The sequence below is a fragment of the Bidens hawaiensis genome, unplaced genomic scaffold, assembly GCF_021521415.1.
Source record: "Bidens hawaiensis isolate Kalapana, Puna unplaced genomic scaffold, B.hawaiensis_p1.1 tig00001961_1, whole genome shotgun sequence".
Taxonomy (NCBI): Eukaryota; Viridiplantae; Streptophyta; class Magnoliopsida; order Asterales; family Asteraceae; genus Bidens; species Bidens hawaiensis.
Window position 1 is genome coordinate 1,233,164 of NW_027491109.1, and position 13,182 is coordinate 1,246,345.

General features: G+C 36.9%; 1 protein-coding gene and 1 non-coding gene across 2 annotated transcripts; one reads left to right on the plus strand and one right to left on the minus strand.

Moving 5' to 3' along the window:
- Window positions 1–324: 324 nt before the first annotated feature.
- Window positions 325–2,526, minus strand: LOC143602880 (pentatricopeptide repeat-containing protein At3g02490, mitochondrial-like). The gene has a single exon (XM_077079858.1). It carries the CDS (start codon window positions 2,256–2,258, stop codon window positions 864–866), a length of 1,395 nt encoding a protein of 464 aa, XP_076935973.1. The 5' UTR covers window positions 2,259–2,526; the 3' UTR covers window positions 325–863.
- Window positions 2,527–4,629: 2,103 nt separating this feature from the next.
- On the plus strand, window positions 4,630–4,710 carry TRNAL-AAG (transfer RNA leucine (anticodon AAG)). Its single transcript has one exon. It is a non-coding gene; the product is annotated as a tRNA-Leu (tRNA).
- Window positions 4,711–13,182: the final 8,472 nt, after the last annotated feature.

Here is a 13,182-nt window from a genome sequence, read left to right on the forward strand (position 1 = left end):
AACCAAAACAAGCATTTGCCATCATTAATCATCTGCTTATTTATTAATATAGTGGCCAAAGATGATTTGAACCGGCAACTCTGATAGATCGAACAGAGACCAATCAAGAATGTCTAATCCAACTTTACACGCATGTGCATCAGACAGTAACATTGAACAAGTTTCTTCTTCACTCAGGAACAACACGCTGCAAGAATCCGGTTAATCACTCGTTAACAAATCAACAAGTAGATTTGTGGAAAACTCACCATCGATAAGTACCCGGATGATCAATTAGAAATAAAACATAACTATAATATTATCCATGCGACGGTCTTAACAAGAAAGTATCAAGTTTACTAATTTATAAATGTAAAATATTTATGTGACAACGTAAATGAAAGAAAATTATATTTTAGCAAATGGTCAAAATGGGCTAAGAAACTTACTGCAGGATACAGAGCCATAACAGCAAACCCAAACACGGAAATATGTGTCATCAAAATATAGAACATATAGATTGTACGATAGCAAATCATACGTTCACATGGTGTTTTTGATTAACAAAGCCATACGCCCATATGACCATTTCATTTTTCGTCCTATCATACAGCCCGTATGACATGACAGACTATGGTGTGCAGAGTTGATTTGACATCATACGACCCGTACGATATGGCAAGCACATTGGTCTAGACTATCAGAGTGGTGCTTCTATAGCACGCCGCTAGCAAAAGCAACGATAAAGATAACAATATTCGACAGAGGATGTAAAAACATGTCATTAGAAAAAATATACCGTGTCATGAATCAAGAACTAAGCAGCCCGTTCATATTCTAAAACCCTAAACGACTAAAATCACTACCAACACAAACAAACACGTCTAGGAATATCTCCATTTCCTATCAAGATCATCATACATTTCACAAGCTTTTCTACCCTCCCGCTTGCATGCGATCCTCACTTTCTCCATCGTATATTCATGAATCTTAACCCTTCCTTTAAAAAACTTCTCAGCATTCCTCCTCAACTCAGTCAACCGCCCCAAACCTGCAAGCCCGATAAGGAAAGCGTTCGCGCTATCATCGATCGGAGTAACATTATCCTTCTTCACATACAACCAAATCTCATACGCCATTTCAGGATCACCATGCTCAAAAAACAACAGAATCGCATCAGCACAGTTTTCAGGAGTCGGAGGCTGCTCGTTCTTCATCATCTCGTTAAAAAACCGACCCGCTTCTTTCACCTTCTTGTTCTTAACCAAACATTGGAATATGAAATTGTAAGTTACCGAATCAGCAAAAACGCCATAGTAAGGCATTTTATCCAACACTTTGTACGCGTTCTCAATTTCGTTGTTTTTACACAACAAACCAATCATCGCATTACACATGACCAAACTCGGTGTCAATTCACTATTTATCATCATATCCCATAACAATACAGCCTTCGCAGAATCATTACGTTGAACCAGAACATCAATAGCAATAGAATAGAATTTCACACTCGGTAAACACTTTTCCCCTTTCATCACCTTTAAAAACTCAAACGCCTCGTCAATTTCCGACGCCCTAAACAAAGTGATCAAGAACGTATCATAAGCCGAAACATACTGCGGGCTCCACCCGACCCGAACCACCATCTCCTCAAACATCGTTTTAGCCCGATCCACATTCCCCTCCTTCTCCCACCCTTCCAACAATATCGCATACGTATCCCCATCTGGGGGTATTTGCGTCTTAACACTTTCAAAAAACTCATACGCTTTCATTACCTGAGACTCATCCCGACACATCGCACTCAAAAGCGCGTTAACCGCCACAACATCTGGCTCAACCCCGTGACTTTTCATTAACCCAAACGACATCACCGCATCCGACGACTTCCCGGCTTCACAATAACTCCCGAACACCGAAACAAACGTCGTCAACGACAACACCCCTTCTAGCCCCATCGACCGAATCGCCTCCCACATTTGATCAAACATCTTATTCTTCCCAAGTAAATCCACAATCAAATTCCACATTAAAGGCGTCCGCTTCTGCCTCAACCCGACCCATTTAAAAAAGATAACAGCTGTTTCCGGATACCCGTACGAACACTTAAGCACTTGTTCGACAACCTCGGGTTCGAGGTTCATTCCCAGGGTGGTTAATTGGGTTTCAACCTCACCCAGGTAAACCCGAGCCAGCATTTCGCATACGGTTCTTGCCCGCGATGATAACCCATTATTATTATTATTATTAATATTGTTTTGTGGGTCTAAGGGTTCCATGAAATTATAAGATAAAAGTTAAAACCCAGATCAGAAATAGTAAGATATGTGTGTGGATTACAGTTACTGTGAAACTGAATTGAATAAGTGAAACAAAATTAATAAAAACCCTAATTTGAAAACAAGATGAATGGATTTCAATTACCCTGTTGAACTGTAGTCGAAAATGTGGGAATTAATCGACGGTGGTCGTCTGTTGTTGATCAACGTGAAATCAATCGTAATCGTTTGTAATAAATGTGGCGATTTTGGGGAAATCATATGTGCAGCAGCAGCAAGCGAGAGTGTGTATAACCGGGGGTGTTTGGGGTGACTTCGGTTCGGTTCGGTTCGGTTCGGTTCAGTTTGGTTCGGTTCGGTTCGGTTCGGTTCAATTAAATTCGGTTATGGGCTAAACCTGGAATGTTGGTTTTTGAGTTTTTTCTGAAACCGCTTTGTTTCAGTTTTTTTTTTCTTTTTTTTATTTCTTTGGTTTATGGTTTTGGTTTTTTCAATTTTGACATTTTAGATTGAAATTTTTGATAGGAAGAAAAAGTTTGACAAAATGAATTTTGGGTCTTTGTTTTTTGGTTAGTTAATGATTAATTGATTAGTATATATTTGAGGTAAATGTTTAGGTTAAACCAGATATTAAACTATTATAAGTTACATAAAAAGTTAATATAAATACTAAAAGTCTATAATTTTAGTTTGGTTTGATTTTTGTATAAAGAAAATAAAACTAAACTGTCGGTTTTGTTTTAGTTTAGTTATTTAAGTATGTTTTATTTGGTTTCATGCAAAACCCTAGTGTAATAATGTATAGGACTATGTGTGTATATTTATTGGTTTAAAGACAATGTTTTGAAATTTTATCACTATTTTAAGTTTTGAACACATATTTTATATATCTAGTGTAATAATGTATAGGACTATGTGTGTGTATATTTATTGGTTTAAAGACAATGTTTTGAAATTTTATCACTCAAGTTTTGAACACATATTTTATATCTGGTTTATGGTGTAAAGCAAACCACTTGATTATACATGTACAAGAACAAACTCAACTTGTTTAATTAATGTAATAGAGATTGAGTTCAAGTTTGGTTCATTTCGAGTTATATGTCTAAAGCTTCGGTATGACTTGTTTATAGGGCCGTCCAAACCGCTCAACGCTCGAACTCGCTTGCCGCTCGCTCGAAAATTGCTCGGAAAATGCTCGCTTGTTTTTTCGCTCGATTGAAAACGAGGCGCTCTGCTCGGTTCGGTTTGTAAACGAGCCAAGCAACGAGCAAGGGTATACTCGGTTCAGCTCGGCTCGAATATTTTTAATTTATTTTATATATAATTATATATGAACAAATATATAAATTATAGACAAAACACATAAATATAAGCTTACAATTATTTTTACCTCTTAAAATTTTTCATATTCCGTTAATTTTATAGTTTTATTTGTTCAATTCAAGTTTTTAGAAAACTAAAAGTTTGTTTACATGATCATTATATCTCACTCTAAACTTATTTATAATAAAAAATTACAATATATTACATATTTGTCTAAAAACTACTAATTTATTTATAAAATATATTATTTACAACATTTAAATTTGTTTCTTATTGAATTTTTTTAAGTGAAAAATAAATAAATAATGCTCGATATCGCTCGATGTTCGATCGAAAAATGCTCGATTCGAGTTTGGCTCGTTTCGGTTTTCGCTCAGTTTGAATTGCAGCCGCTCGGTTCAGTTCGGTTGTAAACGAGCCAAGCAACGAGCAACCCTTCGCTCGGTTCGGCTCAGCTCGTGAACAGCCCTACTTGTATATAACTTTTTAAATTCAAGTTATGCTAGAAATCCAACCCAACTAGATTAACTAATTATTTATTTGTACATTTTTTATTTTAGGTTATAACTGTGTCAAAAAGCGGTTAGGTTAAAGTTTTTACGAACATAGTTTTAAGTAGTTTTAGGTTGTTTTGAGGTGACACTATATTTTGTGTGAGTGGAATACCCCTACATCACCCTAATGAAAGTTACCAACTCCTTCAACGAGTTGCACGGAGATTGAACGCAATGCATTAAGACTCGTCAAACACTAAACGACATATAAGATTAAAGCAAGAAACATGTTTTCAAGTTTTTTGTTTCTTGTAGTCAATCATTTGTGGTTTGTCATAAAAGACATTTGCATATTGAATATTCCTCATTTTTACTATGATCATCCTTGAATGTAAATATACAAGGCACTCAAAAAGTGAATGAATTACATCATTAAAGTGAGAGATTATAATATCTAAACATATGTTAAATAAGATATCTGAACGTGTGTGTATAATCATCAATTCATTATTCAGAAGATATAAAAATGATATGTAACAATGATTACAAAAGTTGAGATGGCCGAGTTGGTCTAAGGCGCCAGATTAAGGTTCTGGTCCGAAAGGGCGTGGGTTCAAATCCCACTCTCAACAACGTCTTTTTATTTTTATTTATTTATTTAATTAGTTTCAACAGTGTGTTTTTCTACTAATATAATGAATTTTTTAACTCTGATTTTTCTTTTTTCATTTGCTGCATAACATAAAACTTAAAAATAGTTTCACTGTTTCCGTAAAAATACAAGGAAAAAAAGTAGTAGTTTGAACATTGAATCAGTATTTTTTTTTATGCAAATTAAAATCCTTCATAGAAACATCCAAATGACTTACAATGAAGTGGCAGGTAAGCGGGCAACAAGCTGCGCCGCAATCAGTATTAGAACTCTAAAAGCCATTTAAAGTATACTAACATGCTTTCAAGAAAAATAATTTGAGACAAAAAATAAGGTATGAATCACATCATTATATTTTTTAAACGGCACGAATAGGAGTAAATATATTTCAACTTTGTCGTAAAACACCGTTTATGAATAATACAATATAATTTGAAGTGTAGTATGCATGAGACGTTAAAAACTTAAAAGCTTAAACAAAATTTAATTAAACAGATGATGAAATAAGTTTTGGTTGAGATCTATGTTGACACAGTTCTCTTGAAAACTGAAATATATTATGCATAATAACATTGTTGGAGATGACCAAGACTTGCTAATAATCGCACCAAAGTTTCTCTGTGTTATTTCCTAGTGTGTGTAGTGGGTTTGATACAGAACAAGAGTTTTTATTTATAGTCCATAAACTTCACTTGCGCAAGCAACACTATTGGTTTGTGCAGGCTTGGGTCTGGTTAGTTGAATATCTTGAAGACATTTTTTATTGGATTTAATAAAGATTGAAGGCATATGGGGTTTTTAAACCGGCACTGTATCTTTTATTATGATTTGTTTATAAGATACAACATGAGTGTTAATTTGGAGGTGAAACAAAAGTAGAGTAATTTGGTTTGAGTTCTGTCGGTGACAAGATTCTCTTAACACTTACTTTGTGTTTGTTTCTAAAGGAACAACACTGACATTTTTTGTTTGTTTCTCAACTTATGGTAAGAGTGGTCATTCGAATATTGTTCAAACAACCGCTTTGACCATTAATTTTTAAAGTTCGACTTTTTTTTGGTTATAATGGCCGTCTAGATATTTATATGGACGGACGTACGTAATGTAAAATCAAATGAGATTGATTTAGCTCTATCATCTTGAATAATAAAGTGTGTATAAATAAAAAAAATCCAGTTGTTTGCTTTAATATCATCTTTAACTTTTGGTACATTTCTTTGTGAACATGATCATATGTCCCTGTCTATGAGACTATGACCATCATCGACTCCACCTAACCTTTAATGGAATTGGTACCAAGTTTTAAACAGAAACACAAAACCCAGACACGTTAATTTGGCTAAGCAGCCAAACACGTATGTTATTATTGAGAAACTTCACAAAACTCAATTACCCAATTACAATCTCTAACCCCAAAGCACGGGTATTTATAACCTAACCTATCACAATTAGACTACAACTAAGATTGCTAAATATTATGACATGATAATTATACTAACAATTAAATCTAAGCACATTTAATTGTTTATAATTATCCACTCCATATTTAAATCATGCTACTTAACCTTGCACGCCAAGTAACGCCTTGAACCGAAATTCCCAACAATCACCCCCGGAATTTCGAACTTGAAACTGACAAGTCTTCAACTCCAAGTAATTCCCGCATCTCCTTGAATTTGATTCTTCCAAGAGCCTTCGTCATGATATCGGCACATTGCTTAACACCGCTAACATGCTCGACACTTACTTCTTCACGATCAACACATTCTCGAATGTAGTGAAACCGAGATTTAATGTGTTTGGTCCTTCCATGGAAAACTGGATTCTTCACGAGTGCTATTGCTGATGTATTATCGATACGTAACACCACTGCTTGAATTTCCTTGTCGAATAACTCACCTATCAAGTCTCTTAGCCAAACCGCCTGACACGCGGCTGCGCTTGCCGCCATGTACTCTGTTTCACACGATGAGAGTGCAACCGTACACTGTTTTCGAGAACACCAAGTAATTGGTGAAGACCCAAGATAAAACACGTGCCCCGTAGTGCTTCTGCCATCGTCTTGGTCAATGTTATGGCTACTATCACTATAACCTACTAACACGTTTTTCCCACGAGTGTAAGAAATACCAAAACCGAGAGTACCTTGAATATAACGAAGAATTTGCTTTATAAGAGTTGCATGAGATTGCTTCGGGCTTTGCATGTACTGGCTTACGACTCCGACCGAATACGCCAAGTCGGGACGCGTTTGTAAAAGGTACTGGAGACACCCGACAATCTTTCGATATCTCGTAGCATCAAAATCTTCTTCGTCTTCAAATTTAGAAACTTTTATGCTCGGATCTAATGGAATTTGAGCAGGATTGCAAATCTCCATTCCCGCTTCAGCTAAAATTTTCTTCGCATACGCTTCTTGCTTAATTTTTATCCCATCCTTGCTTTGTGAAACTTCAATTCCAAGATAATAAGTTAGCTTTCCCAAATCTGACATCTCAAAGTTTAAAGCTATCTCGCGCTTAAACTGCATTATTAAGTTTAAATTTGAACCCGTCACGATCAAGTCATCAACGTACACACCGACTATTAAAAGATCGGTTCCAATTTTCTTTCGGTATACCACTTGTTCTTCTATGCACCGGTGAAACTTCATATTTAACAAAATACCGTTCAACTTTGTATTCCACGCCCTCGGAGCTTGCCTTAAGCCGTACAACGCTTTGGATAATTTGTATACTTTGTGTTCTTCACCCTTTTTAACAAAACCCAGCGGTTGAAAAACAAAAACTTGTTCTTTTAACTCGCCATGTAGGAACGCGGATTTGACATCGAGGTGATGCAATTCCCAACCTCCATTCGCTGCGAGAGATAAAAGTAAACGAACCGTTTCGAGTCTAGCCACCGGTGCGAAAACCTCGTCAAAATCGACTCCAGGTTGCTGAACATAACCCTTTGCCACGAGTCTCGCCTTGTGTTTATTAAGCGAGCCATCCGCGTTTCTTTTAACCTTGAAAACCCACCCACTTTAAACCAATCGCCTTTGCACCACGTGGTAACTCGGTCAACGTCCACGTATTATTTTTATTTATCGAGTCAATCTCGATATGCATTGCTTTCATCCACTTCGGTTTCGATTTTGCATCATCAAAACAAACTGGTTCATCATCAGCAAGCAATAACAAATCGTCATCAATTATACTCGAATTCAAGACATAATCATTAAAATGTACCGGGGTAACAGTGGCTCGAGAAGATCTCCGAACAGCCGGCTCAGGTGTAACCGTGTTACGTGTACCAGCCGGGCTTGTTGGAGCATTTTAGACTATCGGTTCTTCATCGTCTTCTTCACCCCCGTCACCACTTGAACTCGTAGAGTTTGAATCAGGGCTCGACCCGATGTTTTCGGTATTAACGGTTCCTTCTCCGGTGTCAATTTCATCACCAAAGTTAACCCAAAACATGCCAGGGGCTCGATCCTCCTCATCGATTGTTTCGGTACTTTTACCCCAATTCCAACTTTGCTTTTCATCAAACACCGTGTCACCCGCTCGACTCACAACAATTTTTCTAGTCGATGGATTGTATAAACGATACGCCGCCGAACCTTTCTCGCTTCCGAGATAAACTAAACGAGTCGAACGATCGTCTAACTTCTTAATATTTCCCGCAACTATTTTTGAATACGCAACACATCCAAAAACTTTAAGAAATTTAAGATCCGGTTTCTTTCGTTTTAACATCTCATACGGTGTTTTGTCTTTTAACGCTCGAGTTGGAATTTTATTAATCACGTCGGTTGAATGCCTCACCGCTTCACCCCACATATAATTCGGAACTTGTCTCGCTTTTAATATGCTCTGCGTCATATACAATATCGTGCGGTTCCGCCTCTCGACAACACCGTTTTGTTGAGGCGTATATGGAGCGGTTAAATGCCGAATAAACCCCTCGTTTTCAGAGAACCGATTCAAATCACGAGAATTAAATTCTCCCCCTCGATCGGTTCGAAACGTCTTGATTTTCTCACTATTTTCCGCTTCCACCATGACTTTAAATCGCTTGAAGGTATCAAAAGCTTCACTTTTTTCCTTCAACAGAAAAGTCCACATGAAACGTGAAAAATCATCTATCAAGACGAACACGTATCTATTTCCAGCTATGGTACTAGGAGTAATGGGCCCGCATAAATCTCCATGGATTAGTTCCAATGCTCGGGTTGCTCTAAAAGTCGCCGACTTCGGAAACGGTTTCCTCGTTTGCTTCCCGAATAAGCACGAGTCACAAATTTGATTTTCCTTATCAACTTTTGGCATTCCAATGACCATATTATTTTTCACCATTTGTTTCATAGACTCGAAATTTAGGTGTCCTAGTCTCGCGTGCCAAAGCCAATTCTCGTTATCAATCCGGGCTTGTAAACACACGGGTTTCCCCGTCTTTAATTTTATCGTATAAAGACAATTCTTGGATCGAGTAACCCGCATCAACAATTTTCCTTGATCATCATACATCAACAAGTAATCATCTTTCATGCGAATATCACAACCACTTTCCGTTGCTTGCCCAAGACTAATAATATTACTTTGTAAACTAGGAATATAATAAATGTCGGTCAATAATTGTTGCTCCCCCGTTTTACCGACTAGCAATATCGACCCTTTCCCGCAATTATCAACATAAGACCCATCTCCAAATTTAACTTTGTCACCAACACGCTTATTTAATTCAGAGAAAAAAGATAAATTACCCGTCATATGGTTGCTCGCACCGTTATCCAAATACCACAAGTCTTGTTCGTTCGAACCACTCTCGTAATCTTTTGGTATAACCTTATGTTCGTTCAAGTACACTTTTTCTTGAACACACTGCACCATATAGAGGGACGGGTCTTTTTCTTTTGCTTCGGCTAAATGTGCTTGCCTCTCTTTCCTTCGTAACGGACACCTCAAAACGAAGTGACCAAATTCATCACAACGAAAGCATTGAACTTCCGAGTAATCCTTTTTACCCTTTTGTTTATCCCCTTCGTTGGACCCACCTTGTGAACCACGGTTCTGACTCCCACGTCCACCACCACGTCCTCGGTTCGAAACTTTCCCGCGCCCCCTACTCGATTCGCGTGAAGACTGCTTCAAACTCGAAGAGGATTCAGAATTATTAAACAAAAGTTTACCTTCTTCAGAACGCAATACGTGTCCTTTCATACGCTCCTCATAAGCCTTCAACCTCCCGACAACATCCTCAAAACCGACTGTTTTAAGGTCTAACACTTGCTCGAGGGATGCTACAACTTGGATAAACCGGCTCGGCAGGCTTGTGAAGAATTTCTGGACTAGCTTCCTTTCTTCATACGGTTGTCCAAGTGTGGCTGCTTTAGAAGAGATCGTGTTCATTCTCGAGGCATACTCGTCAATGGTTTCGGTTTCTTTCATCATCATACCGTCAAATTCACGTATTAACGTATGAAGTCTAGCATCCTTCACACGTTCCGCGCCCATATTTCTTGACTTTATGGCATCCCACATCTCTTTTGCCAATTTAAAATTACCGATTTGAAGTATCTGTTTCTCGGGAATTGACTGAAACAGAAGCGCCTTCGCGATGTTATTTTGCTTCGCGTCATTAGAGCCCGGGTCAATCACATCCCAAACTCCATGAATCCCAAAAATAACCTCCATATGCATACTCCAAATCGTGTAGTTTGTTTTCGTCAAACGCGGACACTGAAACAACCCGGAGATCGTCTCCTTTTTCGCTTGGTTCGCGTCACCCATCTTGGTTCTACGACTAAAAGTGTTTGAAAAATCTTGTGACCTTGATTCAATGGTTTCGACACGTGATTCAAATTATTATACACAACTAAACCAAAAATATGAAATTGAATAAAAATTATTCAATTCCTTTTACCACCTTAAATAAATTGACAACATACTTCTGTCAACTTTTTTTTACCAGAACCAAAGGCAAATAAAACACAATCACGTGATAAGTTAAAACACTTCACCTCGATAACCGTACCCCAGGACCTCAACAAACAAGATGAATATTCAGATCTTTATTTGATTGTTGTTGCTTCCTCACGTCGCAACACAGGTCCGATGAACACAGGTTTTGAGAGCGCCGATTCCAGCCGACGAACCCAATCGATCGCTGCTGCTTCCCCCTTCACGTCACAGGAATCGATTGAACGCCGGTTGCAGGTTTGATTCCGAACACAGGTCCGATTGTAATAGCTCTGATACCAATTAATGGAATTGGTACCAGGTTTTAAACAGAAACACAAAACCCAGACACGTTAATTTGGCTAAGCACCCAAACACGTATGTTATTATTGAGAAACTTCACAAAACTCAATTACCCAATTACAATCTCTAACCCCAAAGCACGGGTATTTATAATCTAACATATCACAATTAGACTAAAACTAAGATTGCTAAATATTAGGACATGATAATTATACTAACAATTAAATCTAAGCACATTTAACTGTTTATAATTATCCGCTCCATATTTAAATCATGCTACTTAACCTTGCACGCCAAGTAACGCCTTGAACCGAAATTCCCAACAACCTTTAAATCCACCATTGAAAATGGAACTTCTGTACACCATTTCCACGTAGCTCAAATGATTAGTGGAAGAAGTATTTTGTTGATAATGTATATCTATACTATTGCATTTCGAAAGGGCATGTTAAGAACAAGTTTTTAAGATTTTATTCATGCATGTTGTATAACCTATAATGCAAGAAAATGGAGGGCAAAACTGGAATCTCCATGACTCCATCCATATTTATGGACTGATTCCTAAACTGATATCGTCATCGATGAGAACTGAACAGTCGGTTACGGGGTTGTTTTATATTTGAGGCTTTTCTAATACCGATTCACTTCAACTTCATTCACACAATTGATGCTTTAGATTCTACTTTTCAACAGGATTTTATGTTTTCAGGATCATAGGTTCGAATGTTCGATTATGAAGTGAAATCTGCTCAATTTGAGGTATTGTCTACAACATTGACATGTTATTTACAACTATTAATTATTAGTATAATTAATTACTCAACTAAGCAGGCTTTTTTACTTTGTTGTATCAACTTGAAGATAAAAACACTAACATTAGTATGATGAATTAATGAATAAATAATCTTATCACATCTTGCACGAATGAAAAGTTGATATTAATTCTTTTTAAATATTAGAAACTATATAGTGGCTGCTTGTACAATATATGCATATAAATAACACCCTTTGTGACTTTGCTAGCATCATCCTTCACTAATCAACGTCTACATTAGAGTTGTTTGGTGTTTTGTAGCTAAGATCGAGCTTGGCGCGAAACTCCATTATCGCCATGGTACGTCTATGGCTGCTTATGTTACTTCTATCACAAAGTTTTTCTTCAAATGAAGCATCAAGAGCACAAAAAGTACTTCCACCAAGTTTGCCTATTAAAACCTTGGTCCATCCTAATCCTCGCTCTGTAAATGGCCCTCAGCCTGACCGTTACCAGAAGTATGAGCTACAAGCTGTCAGACCAACATGTCCAGGAATTCCAGGAATGAGACTTAGGGTTGACGGTCCGCCTGGCCGTTGCTAAATGTATTTACCATATACAAAGAAATCAGCATCACCATGGTAAATAGCTATAAAATAATAGCTAGTTAGAATTACATATTTCATATGTTTTCCATGTAATCTATCTAGCTAGATGCTTGACTTGGTTATGGTTTCATGTTATGGATTGGCATTGATGTATGAAATATTGTGTTTCAAGGTGTAGATGCTATGCTTAATTTGGAACTATAAGGTAGCTTGCATGTGTGTAAATCAATCTAAAATGTGTAATAGTAACAAAATAAATAAGATCTTGATTATTGAAGCTGGAACTTGGAACTTACCACTAGCTTGTGACATTTTCACATTTTGAATATATTTGTTGTTTGAAGGTTATGCGAAAACATAATGGAAGCGGTTAAATGTTAATTGCAGCAAACAAAATCAATTAATAAGTACAAAAAGGGAAGGATGCTTGAACCGTATAATAAATAACGCCCGTTCACCCTGTAAAACTTTATATAACTCCACATTTGTGATGAAAAAACATACACAAAAACAACAATCAAAATCAAACGACTGGTAGAAAATGTGTGAACACTTTCTTAACATGATTAAATAAACAAATTTGTAAAGCATAGCAGAACCATTCACTAAGGCTTCATTGCCTGCCTGTAAGCAAACTGATTATTAACATATACATGCATTTTAAAGCATAGATATTTCACATGACATTGACAGTTAGAGATATGTAAACCAGTTCAAATTAAGAACAATTTACATTAAAAAACAAATAAAAAAACAGTCAAAACTCACAACACACATGTGACCAAAAGAAGAGTTTATTTCTTTTACTTGTTTTTGGAAAATAAAATAGAATAGTTGGTGTGCAT

What these genes read in the sequence shown, in the direction of transcription:
- LOC143602880 (XM_077079858.1), bottom strand. Translation starts at nt 2,258, where the DNA reads ATGGAACCCTTAGACCCACAAAACAATATTAATAATAATAATAATAAT.